A 19,955-nucleotide genomic window follows, 5' to 3' on the forward strand; every position below is an offset into this window, starting at 1 on the left:
GAAAGTGTTGCACTGCCAGTAATTGCAGAGTGCACACTAACTACAACCTGGTCATCATTGCAGTGATATTAGGTTAGAAAGTGGTGCACTGAAAAATAGTGCTGAACATTTTGTTCTTGCCTGCACAAATTATTGCACAATGAATGAATGAATAAATGGTGCATCAAAAACACAGTGGCATGAGGTTATAAAGTGAATCATATTTATAAACAATGTGTGTGATACAAAATATATACATATCATGTAGCAATAGTATAAACAATCTCAATATGAAATTAATATTTACAACTTGTTGATACCAATTATACATCACCTTCTTTCATTACACATTTTGAGAATCTCATGCCCAGAAACATTTTCTCTTGATATCAACTTTGTTAGTAAAATCATTGGCTGTATTTTCTAATGAAGTTAGAGTACAAGAAAAGTATCATCTTACATGTCATACAAGCTCTGTGGTGCTTGTCTCTTAGCGAAGAGATTCCTTAATATATTGTGATATACAACATGTACCTACCTCCCTCTCGTCTGAAACATTAGGGTGATGTATGCTGTAGTCCAGTTTCTTTTTTCTCAGATCCCTCCCCTTTGGAGCCCCACCACCATACTTTCCAAACATGTTGTTCTCAAAGGTCTGTACATGCTGCAACAAGAGATAGTATGCAGTGACCTGGTTTTAGTGAAACTAGTATTTACTTGAGGGCTGTGAATAACAATGATAAATATTATATACAGATTGATAAATAGTCTGAATAGATTGATAAATAGTATGAACAGATTGATAAATAGTAATCACACAACAAAAATCATTATATGACTGAACATAATGCATACTGGACACTGGAAAGTTACAATGTTCAGAATTGGCTTTCATTTCCTAAGACTGCAAGATCAGGATATACAATCCAAAAGTTTTAAAAGAAACTGATGCCACTACATTAAGTTTCAAAAAGAATTTTAAAAAAAAGAAATTTACCTTGAACATTGCCATTACAAATGATAATCCTATATTTTTGCCTTTCCATTCATTCACCTTAATACTTTTTGCCTCAGATGGCACAGACACCCTAAATGAAATTGACCTTTGCTCTCAAATGACCTCATGTAATTATTCTCACATCTGCACTTCAATGACCCACTTGATAACCTTGATGTTACCCTTCACTCACCTGTACAGCTTGTCTGTTTCCTTCCATTTCTGCCAGTTTCTGGTTCTTCCTCTTCTCAATGACCTGTTGATCCAGGAAATCATGATAGTCCCTTGGGGAGTATAGAGGCAATGGCACGTCCTGAAAAACAGTCTTCTGGATAATGGTTGCAAAATTCTAGATTATCCATTTTCCAAATGCATAAGTTTTACTGCATTTGTTGTTGTTGTTGTTGTTGTAGGGTTTAACGCCATTTTTCAGCACATGATAGGCTATACATGGCGGCCAGTATTAATGGTGGAGGAAGAACCCAGGAAAACCCCGGAAAGAACCACCAACCCACGAGAAGCTACTGGCAAGCTTTCTCATATACCCACATTAGACAAATCCGAGACTCGAACCCACGCAGACAGAGGTGAGATGGCAGTGATCTGTAACAGAGAGCGCTTTAGACCACTCGGCCACTTGGGGCCCCCACTTGACTATAATAAATTGATTAACATTATATTCAAGATGTACAATACACCGCTCCTTCACTGTCGTATTTGCTGATAGCTTGAGAACCCACTCACAATGTGGGGGCAGATATGGATCTAATTATATTCTTATAAAAAATATCACATAAATAGGTCCTTATTTGCTGAACACGAATAAAACTGTGATCAAAACTGGTAAAACAAACCATTCTATATTGTTTCTTTGATCGCTGAAAATGGTGGCTAGTGCTCAGAAATTTGAAATCAACATCATGAAAACTTTATATGAGAAGTTATATTTTGTGAAATTTTCATTTACAAATTTCTCAATACACTGTCAATAATAAAATATTAATCAACTAAAATGTCTGTAATGCTTACTGGTGCCAGCAATAAAACAATAAATATAAATTAAATAAATCTTGTCAAGTGAAATTCGTCTTTTAGTTTTAGCTTTCCAATCAGTGTCAGTTTATTCATCATAAGTTTGATGTTACTTCTTCTATTCAAACATGAAAAGTGTTCATCAACCATCAAAGTGATTACCACAAGTACTTTCATGAAAGTCTTAAAATTAGTAAAGTGTTGTTGCATTGTTAAAATCAATTAAACATAAGCCAGTTTTATATAATCATATTTATCATGTTTGTTTTTTATTTCAAATCAAGTGAAAAGTTTGAAAAACAACTATTAAAAGACATGCAATCTCATCTGTGTAAGAGCCAATGGTCAGACATTTTTTTTACAGAGCTTGAACGATTTTTCAGTCATATTGCTAAAATGTCTGCAGTGTAGCAGTTTATAGTAATGTCAAGCATTGGGGCATCATGCCGCAGACATGTGACATCATGTCCCACACAGTCACAGTATCCTGAAACCAGGCCGACCAGTCCTAACAATAATATCTTAATGCCAAGTGAGAAGATAGACAGCTGGTAGTACCATTTCATTTTTATAATTCTTTGGTGTGACTCAGCTGGGGATTGAATCTGCAACCTCCTGCATCCGAGGCAGATGCTCTGATCACTTAGGCCACTGGAGTGGTCGATCAAGGTTGACATGAGAACCAAGCAACAGGCATACATAGCATAAGGAAAGCTTCAATAGATTCACTGATAGGTTTCGTTATGGAGAAGTAAGTACCAAAGTTTGCAGTGAGCTTCTCAAAATAACAATCCATCTGGTTTGAAAAAAGTAGTCTAGTTCAGTTCTGAATCAACAAAAAACACTAAGATGCATCCATGTTCAACGATTTTTTCACTCATACAGATAATGTGTTTTGAATCAACAAAAAACACTAAGATGCATCCACGTTCAATGACATGATACACGATGTTTCACTCATAAAAATAATGTGTTTTGAATCAACAAAAAACACTAAGATGCATCCATGTTCAATGACATGATACACGATGTTTCACTCATACAAATAATGTGTTTTGAATCAACAAAAAACACTAAGATGCATCCATGTTCAATGACATGATACATGATGTTTTCACTCATACAGATAATGTGTTCTGAATCAACAAAAAACACTAAGATGCATCCACGTTCAATGACATGATACACGATGTTTTCACTCATAAATATAATGTGTTTTGAAACCTCACTGAGTAATGCTTTAACACTTAATTCAGAGATTGGCACCCTTGAGAATTAAATTAATTTACATAGAAAGGCAAATAAGTTAATTAGAGAAAGGTTATTTAATGAGAATTATAAACAACAGGATTATAAACAAGTATTAAACCATTTAAAGCAAACCCCAACCCCCATATTTATTTCTTGTTATTGTCAAAGTCCAATGCTTTCTTAATGTGTGAGATGCATTTTATTAACTAGAACCCTCGCTTATGCTGTGGTTCATAGTTCAGGCCACTGTTGTGAATAAATTATTGAGGGAGATGTGTACATTGGAAACATTTGTGTCTTGGTCAAATTAGCTTAATTTTGGTGTCACTTGATTTTTTTCTGATATTCGGTTTATTTTGTACCATTAAATGTGACTTTCTAATTGTTTTATGACTGTTACATTTTGTAACTTATCATCAAATGATCTATACAGCATATATATCTCCTATTATAACCCTATGTAGCCTGTCTTTTACATTGCTAGAGAAAGAAAAAAACATTGGTAGAAGAAATAACTGTGGGTGTAAAACCTTTCTTGATCAGAAGTTTGGTAAAGTGCCAGTACAGAAATTTCTTATGGATTCCGTATGGAATACTTATGGAATCAGTATGGAACAGATATGGACTGAAAAACTTATGGAATCAGGCAATTTATTCCATATAAATTCCATAAGTACTTCACAGCAAGTGAAAATTCCATATGGAATAAAGTTGCAACTTTAATCCATAAGCACTTTTTTCCGTATGGAAAGCAGGCTCATGTATTATAGCATCATGGAAAATACTCTTTGAAGAATTAATAACCTAAACTATCTGATTAAAATAGAAATAATGGTGGGAGTTTGTGTACCTGTATATGTCAGTGTAGCTGATGTGGAAAGATGAATATATACTCAAAAATTTTAAGAAACACATGTATGTCAGTTTTCTTTAATTTATTTAAACCGATGTTTAAAAACAAAGACATGACCAAAAAAGTAGGAAAAATGTAAACATGATCAGAAATTTAATATTAAAATACAAGCATAGATGAATCTTTGGTGCAAGGTGGATTTTAGGCTTGATCTAATGTTTATTCTGAAAAGTAATTTTTTGGCTTCCTATTAAAATATGCTCTACAAAAATCATACCCTAGTGAAAATGTGACTTAAATTTCAGCAAAATGAATGAACATTTCTTGACACTCAAACAAATGTCCATTTTCACTAAAATCATGGTATTTTAGGAGATTTTACCAAAATTTAAGAAAATATCCATGAAATTTTGTGATTGAAATTTCACTGATTCTGCCAACATTTCTAAAAATATTAGTGCGAATTTTTTATTGAAATTTCACTGAGTTTGTCAAAAATTCTAAAAATATAGTGATATTTTGTGATTGCAATATCACTGAAATTTTAGTTTAGAAAAATATAAGATATAATAAAATTTATTTTTGTTTCTTGTACAATTTGATTGATTTTCAGCAGCATTTATATTCCCTATTTCTGATAGCTCAATTGTATTGTTTATTTTGGGAACAATAACTGCTTTCCACATCTTTCTGTATTATATTTTTTTATCAAATTTTTAAATATCGTCTCCAAAACTTTTTTAAATAATGCTCTATCCGGTCCCATCCCGCAACAGGCTTTCTAATAAGTATTTGTTCCGTTTATTATTTAAAGGATGATCATTGTAAAGAGCTTTCTGATTGGTCAAAATTTTGTACTTGTCCAATGAGTCGTTGCGTAACGAAAACTGACGGGAATGCTAAACATGGCGATTCGAGCGGGATATGAGTTTGAATAACCATTTGAAAAATGTGCGGCAAAGAGAATAGCTTGAATCAAAGTCGATGGGAGCGTAATTGGTCAGTGTGTATGAAAACTGAACGCCAGGATGAGCATTTCACTTTTTGTGCCATAACAGCTCTACAGTAGCGGCTAACCTGCTAAATAGGACTAGGAATCGAACCAGGATGATTTCGAAGTTACATAACTCAAAACTGATTAACTTCCAGGATGAATTTAAGAATGGTCATATCTTTGCGGAATTTTCTTGGCCACACGTAGAATCATCGTTCAATATCGTGAGGCATTATTGTGTATATTATCTAAATATTCTAGGTGTGTTGGAATTCAGTGTAAAATAAGAGTACTTCTATCATGATAAACGTTTGTCACACTGCTTATTGAACAAGGACTAATTCAAGAGACCACAACAGCATCATAGCTTGTACATTAATCAAAAATCAAGTTGCAGTACAAGTGACATGGCAGGCTTTTAGCATTTCATTTCATGTCTCAAATGGATGCTTTTCTGTAATTTTGCATTATTTTCACAGTTGAATTTTTCAATGCAGATTAATATTTTATATATGTTTATGTGTTCACAGATGCCAGTGCATATATTCTAGGCTTGATACTTTGATTTTTAAAATCACTTAATTATTTAGTGTCAAGCCAGATTCTTCACATCATGTTGTATATACTATGAGTATTGTACATGACAGATAGGCCTCAAGGTAGATTAGTTCTGCAATTAAGTTACCTTCTAAATAAAGTCATTATTATTATTAATTTTATTATTATTATTAACTCCCATATCTCTTGCCTTGGATGTCATATAATTACAACATCTGTAAAAAAAATCATGCAAACTTAATATCACCTTGGTTAATAAAGTCATGTTTAAGTCATATTCATTATTAATCTGAAACCTTCTGAAATGTATGAAAAACTTCTGAAACTTCAGTAAAATACTATACAGTGATCAAAATTGTATTGAAATCTCACAAACGTTTTAGTCACATATTTGTGAAATCTCACCAGACTTTTCAGTGAAATGAAAAAGACTTAAGTGATGCCATCATGGATAAGGTTTTGTATGCGAGAAAGAAAATGAGGACAAGAAAAACCTAAATCTTATCTGACAATGTCTGTCAAAATAAAATTTATATCCATTTTAAAAATTCTGGTTAAATATTCATCATTGATTCCCAATAATGTCTAACAATCATAAGGCAGTTTAATAGAAATCTGAAGCAGATTTTTGTATGGTTTAGACAGAAAGTACTTTAAAAAAACCCGTCTGAAATCCGCCTTAAGTATGCCTGGAAATTTTTGTACGGGATGAACTATTACCAAATTCCATATGAACTATTTACAAATTCCATATGGTATTGTTTTGCCAACTCCATATGGATTATTCACAAATTCCATATGGATTATTGCCAAATTCCATATGGAATTTTAATTTTATTCCATATGGACAACATACAGATCTCATGGACTAATTAGCATATTCCATGAGATTTTCCATACGGAGTACGTATGGAGTCCATAACATTTCCATATGGATACACTGAAATCCATAAGAGTGCTTTAACTATAGAATAGAAATGTCCATATGGATATTTCTGTAAAAGTACGTATGGATTCCATATCCATTCCATGTGGAAAATTTCGTACGGGCGGAACATGTCAGCTAGTCATGGTATAGTCATGGTACCTGATTAGAGACAGGGTGAGGCAAGTGGTGATTAAGGATCCTTCCCTCCCTATCCCTCTTGGGATATCCAAGTTTCCCTTCATGCATCAGGTCTGCAAGGTTCATCATCTGGAAAAAATAACAGACTGGTTTAGAGTTTTGCTGCAACAACTGGAATTACAAATAACAGGATTTTTCATGAATGCAGTCTTTCTAATGGGGATGATGCAATGACAACAAAGCTTTTCCTTATAAAGTCAATCTCACCACTAAAATGTGTTTAAATTATGGGGCAATGATTTTTTTAAAAATCAAGAAAAGAAAAGACAAAGCTGCCAACATATGCACATGGCTTGGTTGTGTTTTCAGATAATTATCATGCAGTTGGTCGACCAGTGAATAATGTCTTCCATTCCCTAAAGAAATGACCCCACTGTTCAATAACAATTAGACCTACTGTAGTCACTGAAAAAAACACGTGCTAAAGTATTAATTAGTGGGTATATACAATGGAGAACAGTACAAAGAAATGTAAAATTTTACCTTTAAAGAGAAACTTCAAATCTTGGGCAGGATTAAGCTTGGTGTTAAACGAATACAATAAGCTCAAGATTTAGGTGTTTATGAGTCGACCATCCAAGCACGTGACAGTAGCAGAAATCAACTAAAATTGAACCACATTTTCAAAATAACAATAAAGTATGCTAATTTAAACAGGAAAAATTCCAGCAGTATGAAATTTATACTAAAACTATTTAATGACCTTCCCAAGTGTGCTTATATATGGAACTATACACCATCTTTCCTTACATAAATTTTTGAATATTATTTTGCATTAAATTCAGACAAATAACAATCTGTGACAAAATGACTAAACATTGTACTTCAGTGGAATTAACATGGATTCACTCATATGGATGCAGTGAGATCACCCGTACAAAATAATTAGGCAGATTCCACCTGGAACTGAAGCAGACTCCAGGCGGAATCTGCCTAAAATGTTAAAAATCTGGTTAATACAAAGGCGGACATGGAAAATTTGAGAAGTCAAAGATGAATCCATCTAAGAGTCCGTCTAACTCTAAGATGGACTTTTGTCAAATTCCTGCTATAAATACATCTTTAGGCATAATTTTGGACTTGGTTGATTTTCCATCCACCATCTAGGTGGAATTAGGAACTTAGTCACTGGCATCTATTATGTGAAAGGAGGAATCTGGACTTAGTTTATTTTCTAACCAACATCTAGGCGAATGAAGAATTTAGTCATTTACATCAGTTAAAGAAGGCATAATTAGTACTTGGCTTTTGTGTTCTGTAAAGTTAAATGACTGAAAATATAGTGATATTTTGTGATTGTAATATCAATGACAGTTCAATAAAAATATCAATAAGACATAATAAAATTCATTGTTTCTGGTACAATTTGAATGATTTTCAGCAGCATTTATATTTCCTGTTTTGATAGCTGTAAATTTTTATTGTTTATTTTGGGCACAATTTATAACTTCTTTCCACAGTTTTCCTTGCTAAATTTCTTTTTCAAATTTGTTGTTGTTGTTGTTGTATTTTTGTTTAACTTCAGTTGGATTTAACTGCCTTTGAACAAGTTTTCATCTTGTTTTCCATTTTAAAACATAATTTCGCTTTTCTCCTGACCTGAATTTCCTCGATATGGACCCATTTTTTAATATCGTCTCCGAAACTTTTCTTTTAAATAATGCTCTATCCAGTCCCATTTATTGTTTAACAGAGGATCGTTATATAAAGCTTTCTGATTGGTCAACATTTTGTAATTGCCCAATGAATCGTCGCGTAACAGAAACTGATGGGAAAGAGCATGTTTACTAAACATGGCCATTAGAATTTTCGAGCTGGACAAGAGATTGAATAACCATTTGAAAAATGTGCGGCAATGAGAATACCCTGAACGCAAATTTGATGGGAACATAACTGGTCAATCTGTATGAAAACTGAACACCAGGACAAGCATTTTGCTTTTTGTGCCATAAAGAGCGGCTAACGTGCTAAATAGGACAAGGAATTGAATCGGGATGATTTCGAAGTAATATACAACTCCAAACTGATTAACTTCAGAATTTAAGGAGGGACAACGTGTAGATCACTGGTGGGAATTGTTGCCAGATATCCATGTCTATCAAAGATAGTCATATCTTTGTGGAATTTTCTTGGCCAAAAAGTAGAATCTACTTTCAATCTCGTGAGGCATTATTGTGTATATTATCAAAATATTCTTGGTGTGTTGGAATTCAGTGTAAAATAAGAGTTATTATATCATGATAAACGTTTGTCACGGCTGCTTTTGGAACAAGGACTAATTCAAGAGACCACAACAGCATCATAGTTTGTGCAATCAAAAATCCAGTCTACAGTACAAGTGACATAAGGCAGGCTCCTAACTTTACTTCTCATAATCAAATTGTCTCAAATGGATGCTTTTCTGTAATTTTGCATTATTTTCACGGCTGAATTTTTCTATGCAGATTAATGTTTTTTATTTTATATATATTAAATGTGTTCACATATGCCTGTGCCTATGTTGCAGGCTTGATACTTTGATTTTTAAAACCATTTAATTATTTAGTGTCAGATACTTCATATTATGTTGTATATACAGTATATGTTGTACATCACAGATAGAAGGCCTCAAGGTAGATTAGTTATGTAACTAATTGAATTACCTTCTCTAAATAAAGTCATTATTATTATTATTATTTTTATTAGTATTAACTCCCATTTCTCTTGCCTTGGATGTCATATAATTACAACATCAGTATAATTGTTTTCATGCACACTTAAATATCACCTTGCTTAATAAAGTCCTGTTTAATTCATATCCATTATTTCTTTGAAACCTGCTGAAATGTCTGAAACACTAAAAAAAACTTTAGTAAAATACTATATAATCAAAATTTTAGTGAAAGAAATTTGAGTGAGACCTCACCATAATTTCAATGAATGTTTTGGTCAAAATATGTGTGAAATCTCACCAAACTTTAAAGTGAAATGAAAAATACTATGAGATGCCATGTTGGATTAGATTTTGTATGCAAGAAAGAAAATGGCATTGCCCCTTAGGACAAGTAAAACCTAAATCTTATTTGATAATGTCTGTCAAAATAAAATTTATGATCCATTTTACATATTACTGTGAATATTTATCATTGATTCCCAATAATATCTAAAAATCATTAGGCAGTTTAATACATAATAGAAATCTGAAGTATATTTTTTATGGTTTAGGCAGAAAATGCTTTCAAAAACCCATCTGAAATCTGCCTTGACAGTTTCATTATTGGATGGAATTTCTGCAGGTATTTCCATGTAATTAGGCAGAAATAAAGATTCTGCCTAGTAACAGTAATTTCAAGCAATATTCCACCCTGAATCTGCCTAAAAGTGATAATAAGGGGAATCTAGGCTAAATAAGTGGAATAAACAGATTCTGCATAGTAGACGGAATAAACAAATTCCACATAGTAGACGGAATAAACAAATTCCACCTAGTAGGCGGAATAAACAAATTCCACCTAGTAATAGACGGACTAATTTGCATATTTCGGGCTGTATTCCACCCTGAATCCGCCCTGAATCCACCTAAAATTTATAATAAGTGGAATCTAGGCTTTAAGGGAAATCCACTTTAAAATTCCACCTGGAATCTGGTTAAAGTCAGGGTGGAAGTTTTCGTACAGGCAGTCAATGAGTACACAAGTTGATACTTGAACTATTGATGTTATATGTTAGACATGTTATGTATAACTATGCTTTTTGTAACTCCTTGTATTTAATTTTATCTAATTTATATCATTTTTATTCATGGCCGTAATGTATACAAAACATATTTAGTTAGTTCTGCCTACATGACCCAAGTATCTTAAGAATGTAGTAGTTGCAAAGGATCAATAAATAGATGTTCACATGTGTTGATAATTAACAATTATTAACAAAGTTTTTACAAAAAATACTTAAATGGTGCTTATGGCTTAATTTCTCAGTGGCTGATAGGGTTTCAACATTTATAAAATAATTGTGTAACTTCCTATTGGTTGGGCTAGATCACACATGAATAGGCCAAAGCGACACAAAATTAGTAGCGTATTCTGTCACATGGGGTCACACATGAATAGGCCAAAGCGACACAAAATGAGTAGTGTATTCTGTCACATGGGGTCACACATGAATAGGCCAAAGTGACACAAAATGAGGTCATTTATGAAATCTAGTCACAATATTCATTGTATATAAGAAGAAAATTAATCAGTTTCATTCCGATTTTGGAGACATTCACATTTCCTGTTGTATGCATGCAGACGTGTTTTAAGTTAAACTTTGATATTATTTGAGAGGAAAAACATTTGTTTGGACTGTTCAGTGGAAATAGAAAGTGCCCATTATCTGCAATATAATATTATTCTGGAACTATTATAAATTATTCAAAACAATTCTTGATAATGCCATCTTGACAATGTCATGGTTCTTGGAGGACCAGTACATTTCCAGTTTTGAAATGTATAAGGAACTTTTCATTCATTTAGGACTTTCATAAACAGTTATAAGGACTATTTTGGATTCACTTCATAATACCATAAATTCCTCTCACATTTTCATTTATAACTTTAATGATTAAATTATTAAGCTTTACAAAACTTGTTGGTTTTTGCTTTTTTTTGTTACTTAGTATGTGATCTTAGAGTCATAACAATGTATATTTCTCATTTAATATGCCTTGATTTAAGATGGTAACAGTAACAATGAAGCATGTAGTTTTGTATCCACTTCTGTCATCACCAATCCCCATTTTGTTCTTTGCATGCATCAAGTTCTTCAGCTAACTGACTGAACTGGTTACATCACAATATAGTTCACAGCAAGATAATGCCTTATGAACCTCAACCATTGTGCTTATAGCAGGGTTTCACTGTATTCTTGTTGTGTCATCTGATCGACCCAATTTTATACCACTTTATTTATTTATTTATTTATTTATTTATTTATTTATTTATTTATTTTTTTGGAAAAAAAAGTAAATAACATTGGTTCTGAATTTAATATAAGATATATTTTCTTCAGTTTTCATGTTTGGTATTTCATTATAAAAATGTAAAGAGCTTCAGGCAAAAGTCACACAATTTTTCAACAAATTCAAGGTCTTGTCAAGGACAATACCAACATTTTTGAATATCAAGTTTGTTTTCAAGGCAATCCCTTAAAATTAAGTGTCTTTTAAGGTTTCACCAGCCACAATTTTCCAGAAGTGCAGCTTAAGATAGGCTTTACTGAACTAATGAAAAAAGTGTGTACAGTTTAATTGATCTTTCATGAACATACTGGCTGCTTCAGGTCGTACTCATTGAGGTCCTTTTGCACTCTTTGTTGGTCTGCTTGTTCTCCTGAAATGAAAATTGCATTTTTTTTCGTCAGAAATATCTTCAAATTAATTATTTTCTTCTAATGGTGAAATATCAAAGCTTGCAATACTGTAAACCTCCAATGATAAGATGGAGTTGCTTGAGCTTTACCATCAGACAATCAAAATTGCATTTCTGAAGTAAAGTCCTTTGTGATTGGTTGATCTAAAGCTTGCAATACTGTAAGCCTCCAATGATAAGATTGGTTTGCTTGAGCTTTACCATCAGACAATCAAAATTGCATTTCTGAAGTAAAGTTCTTTGTGATTGGTTGATCTAAAGCTTAAACATAAGATCAAGTGTTTAATCATACCAAGACCAGGCCATCTTCCACTTTTACAAAACTGTGTTCTTTTTTCCTTATTATGATGGTAAGTCTACACCATTTAACAAAAGACTAACAAGGCCAGCTCACATGGATTATCATTGAACTATATTAACTATAGACTATTAGAACAAATGACACCAGCATGACATAGTGTACGAAATAATGAAATTATATGCTCCCCTACAGGGGCTGAGCAAATTGGTGTGCATCCTGGAATGTGAGATTCTTGGTCAAGCTAGTGAAATTTTTTAATGAGTTCATCCAGGCCAAGCCAGATTTTGTGATGAGTATTATTTGCTCAAGTGGCAGCGCTGATTACTTTTATGAACCCCAAGAACACCATATATAAATGATGTCTTTCATATAAAATCATGATTTTGACTGTAAATTTGATTAGAGTCCAATATATTGTAACCATATGAATGATTCTGCCATGAAAATAAATTGGCCAGATATAAAATAATATAAGAATCTATCAAATAGAAACTTTATTTACATTACATTGAATTAATGCTTTCTTAACTATACTTTATTGCCTAGATCACAAGAATGGATGCAGGACAAAAGGACTGGAAGTGAGTTTCTCAACTTACAAGTTCCTCTCTGATAAACTTATTATAAAATAAATACTAATAATTCATATATTTTTGTGGGTATCAATTTGGATGGCTTTGTAAAAATGACATTTTCATGGGTACTTAAATTTACTGAATGGGGATAGAGTACTTGTTTTTCACAGGGAAGAGCTCTCCTATGGGGATAGAGTACTTGTTTTTCACAGGGAAGAGCTCTCCTATGTTTTCAACAAGGTGAAGTAGTCCTATGTTTCCACAGAATGCTTATTGTAAATTCATGAAATGTTTTCTACAGGGTCTTTAAATTAACTCAGTGGAAATGAAGTCCCATGTTTTCCATGGAAAAATCATTGTAAATTAACTGTGTAGAAGTGTACAATGCTTTCCATAGGGGATAGAAGTGCTATCCTTTCCACAGGGGAAGGAGTACTGTTCTTACCACAAGAGGAAGGAATAATAACTTTCCATAGCGGGTAGGAGCACTGTGCTTTCCACAGGGAAAAGGAGTACTTTTCTTACCACAAGAGGAAGGAGTACTATGATTTCCGCAAGAGGAAGGAGTCCTATGTGTTTCAAAAGGGGAAGGAGTCCTGTGTAATTCACAAGCGAAAGGAGTCAGAAAGATCACTGTTCACTGGGTCTTTAAATGTATTGCTCACAGCAATCACAAAATCTATCAAAATTGGTACTAAAATACAGTGAGCTCACAGTAGTAATTCTAGCAATAACTCTCCATTGTTCATTTCAAAGTAGCCACTTTATTTAAAATTTAAAAAACACCTCAAAGGCTTATTTTAACTAAAGTATACAAGACCACAATGATAAATTGCTGAGAACAAAAGTTTTCTAAAATACTTACTGAGTTCATCTCCATACTTGACATTTGCTTTGGGTCCAGTGGGTTTTGCATAAAGAATCTAAAAGTTACAAATGTAAAAATATCATCATAAATTTATGTTCTATGCTCTAAAAATTATTTTAAATCTAAATAATTTTTTAAATATTCACTACAATTTGCATATTGCATAAAATTCTTGTACATTATTGACTGGCAATGTATACTGAACATATGATATTATGAGCTATAGTGTAGTATAAGTGATATTCTTGCAAATTTAATGTTCCTATTAAATATTATAATTGTTATATCGGTACAGTTTTGTTCTTTACAGTCATTTTTTGTTTTGCAATAAAAAATTGCAAATATAAAAAGAATGTCAGTAGTGATTCCAATTAAAAAAACATTTACAAAATATGTGAGATATTGTAGATTTTTTTAAAATTTTAAAAAATTCATTGTGATTCAGTGGGGTAAATGTGGAATTAGATGTGAATTTTAAGAGGAATTTTAAATCTACTGTTAAGTTAAAGTGTGTTTACATGCATAATTTGATACAAATTCACTTATTTTACACCAGTTATTTTCAAAGATACCTTTTCAGTATCTCAAATGCACAAATTTGAATTTTAACTTGATCATGAAGAAAATGTTGCATTAAACTTGCAGCAAAAGTGGATATAATTATTATGTAAAATTTCCACCATTTTCTATGTATAATTCTGTAATGCAGATAATTTTAGTGGTGGAGAAATTGCAGTGGTTTGGCATTGTATAACTGAGATCATCAAAATTCACTGTCTTATATACAGAATAACCTCCCTAGACCTCTAACTGCAGATTTAATTATTCAAAATTTAAAACCTACATTTCTGGACAAAATCACCGAATTGTAAGTCTGCTAAAATCCTGCTATAAGGCATTACTAATTTATCAAAATAAATAATCTTGCCATTGAAAATGCCAGCATAATCCAAATGCCAAACAAATTCAAATGCCAAATAAACCCTAATGCCAAATAAACCCAAAAGTCAGATAAATAGACTTTACTGCATTGTCATTAACTTTTTCACTTCTTTTCACATTTTATTATTTCTTTACAGTGTGTAAGTAATTATAAGAAAATAATATTAACTATAATTATCAGCTAATTTTTAGAAACAAATATATGCTACATCATAATACATAAAAGAAAGTTAGTTTTGAAAAGGAGTAAATTTTTTTACAGAAAATATAACCTGGCCCCTCCTTTATTCACAGTAATTAATGTTTCTGATACACACTATATATATATATATATATATATATATATATATATATATATATATATATATATATATATATATATATATACACATATATATATACACACCTCTCCCTTGATAACTCGCGCACAATGGGGTCCACAAACATAGACCGCACTATAAGGGAGGCGTGAGTTACCGAGGGACCTCCAAAAATTGAAAAAAATCACTCTGACATTGAGAAAACTGGGGGAGGGGGGCGTTAGGGAACTGGGCTGTTTAATGACTGAATCCTCATTTTACAGTCACATCGATAATAATTTTTAATAATGCGCTTTTTCTAATGAAGTTGTTCATTATTCTGTTTAAATAACATTTTTGTTTTCTCAAAATATCCAACATATGAAAGATCGTTCCAACTAGTTTGAACAACCATCACGTGTGCGCGAAAAATCTGTGTATTACGTCACTGCTTTTTGTTTTCTTGATGAGTCTGGTTCCCGTAGTGGTATTTAATAGTATCTTGCCAAATCAGTAGTCCACAATTTGGGAACTAGACTAACTGTTGATACACCACCACACAAGATTCCTTTTTTTTCAAAAACACGTGACATTTATTTCGTGACACGTCTACATCGAAACTCAATTTTTTATTGTTTAATTAGTAGAATGTTAATGTTGTGATTTCATTGGAAGTAATAATGAAATTTCTTATCATCCCTGAGGATATCTCTAAGTGCCAGTTCATGAATTCTCTGAAACTCGCTTGCCTACAATGGTCCGTATCTGTGAAATCAAGCTCTTTATTTTACGAAGTATTCTTTTCGCTTAGCTGCCTTGTTGTCTTTGATCACAGTTATGAAAGAGTCGGTTAAATTAAGGTAGTTTCTGTTACATACACAATAACATTTATTACAGTGTTCGATTGATCAAACGAAGTGAGTTCACCCGACATACGACCAAGGCTGCTAGATTTTAAGTTAGTCCGATTTTTGTGCCTTTTAACTTTTCTTTTATTCCACCTCCTTTTTTTTTATTCAAAAGACATAATTAACATGATAATATAAAGGAGGCCAGCTTTTAATTCAGTGCAACAATACAACAAATACATCTGCAAGTCAGTTATCATAACACAGTCGGCACTTAATTAGGTTCTCAAAGAAATGCTCGCGGACATAGCTGTTACGGTAGATTAATGCATTTTACGTTTAATTACAAGAGGACACATTGCACTTATGATGATTACACTTATAAAGGAACTCAAAGATGGAACTAGAACACAAATTTCAATTGATAAAAAATTATTTACTTCGTATTTATTTATTAAAGTATTAAAGTACTGCCTCCATTCAGCGTAAGTGACATTTTCATTGATTGAAATTTCCTTACATATCGTTTATTGCGGTGTACTAGGAATGTCTTTTGGAAAGAAAATGTAAAAAATTGTAGGAGTTATTTTTAAATTTGATATTTCATAGTGTTGATTAAAATTTCCAGGTCCTATCTACCATTTTCAATGATAAAACGAGCAATACATCAGTTTCCATTACCAATTTTGATCGCGATTTTCTTCAAGTTCAACAAATAGGGATAATTTTTGGGGGTATTTTCGGGTTTAAATATGGGATCCACGCTGACACCATGTTATAAGTGGGCTCATGAGTTATCAGGGTGCAAGTTATCGCGGGAATGGTGTATAAACTTTAAAAGAAAACAGTCTGATTGTATTTTGATTCTAAGATCTTCTTACTCCATGGAAACATCATTTATCTGATGTCACTACATCTTGTTTAACACAGTGTAACTGATCCAGTTTTGGTGTTACTTTAGTATATTTAACACATATAAAACCAGCTGTCAATAAACAGTCTTGCTAAGTTAAGTGAAGGAAAATCCAGAACAATGGAAAAATGTGGAAATTACCTACATATATTGTTCAGACAAAACTAAATTAGGTTAACATATCAGCTTACAAATATTTAAACCCTAAATGAGTTGAATCCCAATCAACTAAGTTTTACAAATATTTCAACCCTAAATGGATTGAATCCCAATCAACTAAGTTTTTTACCATTAAATTTTTCCTCATCTTTTTTAAATTCTTTTACCTTGCATTGCCTTCAACCTGAAAACTGTTTATTCTATTTATGATTATTTTGCTACGTTATATGAATAAATGTCATGTGGAAATGTTTTCTGATCATGTGACATATCAGCACTATCCAATGTCATTGCTCCCCATTTTTCCTAATTGCTAATGTACATTGGCAGAATTTGCCATCAAAGTTAGACAATTTCAAAGATTTTCTCTTTTAATTTTAGTCTTTCTGTGTTCTATAGTGAATACATTTCTGGTCATGTATCTAAACAAAACTGATTTGATCCTACACAAGCACACCAACGAGTCAGGCAGATATGATGACAGAAAGATGTATTTTTTAAAGGAATGCATACAGACAGATAGATAGCTGTTGATAAGTACATACATAATTTTTATGGTGTGCAGTAATTATACAAATTATCATTATCATCATCATCATCAATCCTAAAAATGATGAAAACATACTCCTCTAATTATATCTGACCTATTAAATAACAACAAATAAAAGTCAGACACTTAATATCTCCCATATATTCAGATGTAATACATGTCATTCCTTTAATCAAAGCATAGTCAATGCAAACACTAGAACCAGGTAATGAAAAAGTGGGACACTAATGTATGGTGTATTATTAATATAAGAATATGGGTGATTTAGTGAAGGGAATGATTTTGTGGAGGGGGTAATGAAGGGAAAATAACAATATTTCAGGTAGTAAGCATATACTATATTATGTTTCTTAGAATCTGCTCTGAAGATGAATTCTTCTGTTATCAAGAAATGGGATGACATTTATAAGAGTTGATAATGATTTGACTACAGAGGTAATAGAAGTGGAAGTACAAAATACTAAATGATGCAGATTACAATGAATTTAGGCAGGACATCAAATTAGGAGTGGGCAGTATACATAGTGCATTCTGAATGGTATTTAATACATCCTCCCTAGTGTCATGTGATAGTCATGTAAAATTCATGAAAGTCATGTGATAGTCATGTTAAAGTTCATGTGATTGTCATGTTAAAGTCATGAAAGTCACATTATAGTCATGTTAAAGTTCATGTGATTGTCATGTTAAAGTCATTAGGACTAAGCTGTACTTACCAAAGAAAAAAAACTAATTTACCTCATTCATTCTGCCCCTTATTCTAGTGTCCAGCTTCCCAGTATCATCTTTTATGGGGGCTCCACCACCACCCCTTTGTTCTTTAATCAGAGGCTCTTGAGCGGGATAGGTGCCTGGCTTGGGAAGCCGAGTGGGCTCCTGTTCTTTAGGGTTTACAAAATCAGAACTGTAGGTGGTCCTACTTAAATAATCCTGCATACCTGAAATAATAACAATGCTACCAATTATAAAAGTAATAAATTATGTTTAATTTACAGGAGTATATCAATATATATATACATATAAATGAAGTTTCCTCCTCAAATAATACATCAATCCATATTTCTCCATCCATCCATTGGTCTATATATTTATCTACATATTCACTAAGCTTCCAACCTATAGTGGATCTATTTATATACTAAATATGAGAAAATATGTGCATTTTACATATTTTAAAAAAAAATATATTTGAAAAATGCTCATATTAAATTATAATGATCTGGTATTATGATGACTCCATGTTGCAGGATGCAAGTTTCCAGCTGGTTAATTTTCTTGCACTTTTTATCCAACTGTGAAAATTTCAGGAAGAGTAGCTCCATTAGACTGACAACATAATGGCCAAAAAGAAGAATGTCTATGAATCCATGTACCTTATGTCCATCTATTCCAAGTAACTGCTGAGTATTGAAACCTTCTCTGATATTCTTGAGAAACTCCAACATACCAAATTAGATATGAAAAATATTCCTTTCATGTTTTAGTTAGCATGTACACAGATACTAGTAACTGCAGAACACAATTCTGTCATGGCCTTTGACCTTAAACCTTCTCTGACATCATGCATAGAAAATCATTGAACCTGTCTTAGGCAATGTCAAAATATACGCACATGCTAAGATTGATTGATTATCATTTATAAATTATTAATAAAGTTGTTAAAGTGGCACCATTCAAGGCTGTATCAGATATATCCATGAACTGGTTTTGAAGAAGAAAAATAACATTCCTATTTGTTTGTGTTACCATGCTTACAAAACATGACAGCAGTAACCCTAAATCAAAATTAAGGACCTGAAATCCATAATCCCTGTCAGGCTTTACTGCTTTCTCCACAAAGTAATTAAAATAAAAAAGAAAGTTGACTTACGGAGACCTCTGTCTCTAGAGGTAACAAGGGGATGATTACTCAGCCTTGGACTGTAAGTATTATATCTGTTTAGACCATATCTCTGTAATAAAAAAAAGATAAAAACATTTTATTATGAACCTAGGACAATATAGTAACACCTGATTTGAGTTAATTCTGATATGAAGGAACATTCATGACTGATATCATAGTATACAGATCAATTATATATATATATATATATATATATATATATATATATATATATATATATATATATATATATATATATATATATATATATATATATATCCCTTGATAACTCACACACAATGGGGTCCAAAAACATAGACCACACTATACATGAGGGTGTGAGTTACCAAGGGACCTCCACAAAATTATCTGCTAGACATCCAGAAAACAGCAGGGGTTCGGGGTGGGGTGGGAACTGGGCTGTTTAATGATTGA

At 32.3% G+C, this 19,955-nt stretch overlaps 1 protein-coding gene across 13 annotated transcripts in view; it reads right to left on the minus strand.

Annotated features, from left to right (window-relative positions):
- The window catches only part of LOC149791548 (uncharacterized), a 162,620-nt gene that overhangs the window by 18,075 nt on the left and 124,590 nt on the right, over window positions 1-19,955 (minus strand). For all 13 annotated transcript variants that reach the window (XM_089970077.1, XM_089970076.1, XM_089970079.1 and 10 more), the window contains 7 exons: window positions 19,509-19,590; window positions 18,377-18,576; window positions 13,925-13,982; window positions 12,083-12,144; window positions 6,752-6,859; window positions 1,170-1,289; window positions 518-643 (listed from right to left, as the gene is read on the minus strand). In XM_089970077.1, coding sequence (XP_089826203.1) covers window positions 518-643; window positions 1,170-1,289; window positions 6,752-6,859; window positions 12,083-12,144; window positions 13,925-13,982; window positions 18,377-18,576; window positions 19,509-19,590 — 756 coding nt within the window. The remainder of the gene's footprint in view (window positions 1-517; window positions 644-1,169; window positions 1,290-6,751; window positions 6,860-12,082; window positions 12,145-13,924; window positions 13,983-18,376; window positions 18,577-19,508; window positions 19,591-19,955) is intronic.

Source organism: Sinohyriopsis cumingii, chromosome 9 (assembly GCF_028554795.1).
Source record: "Sinohyriopsis cumingii isolate HCF-2022 chromosome 9, ASM2855479v2, whole genome shotgun sequence".
Classification (NCBI taxonomy): domain Eukaryota; kingdom Metazoa; phylum Mollusca; class Bivalvia; order Unionida; family Unionidae; genus Sinohyriopsis; species Sinohyriopsis cumingii.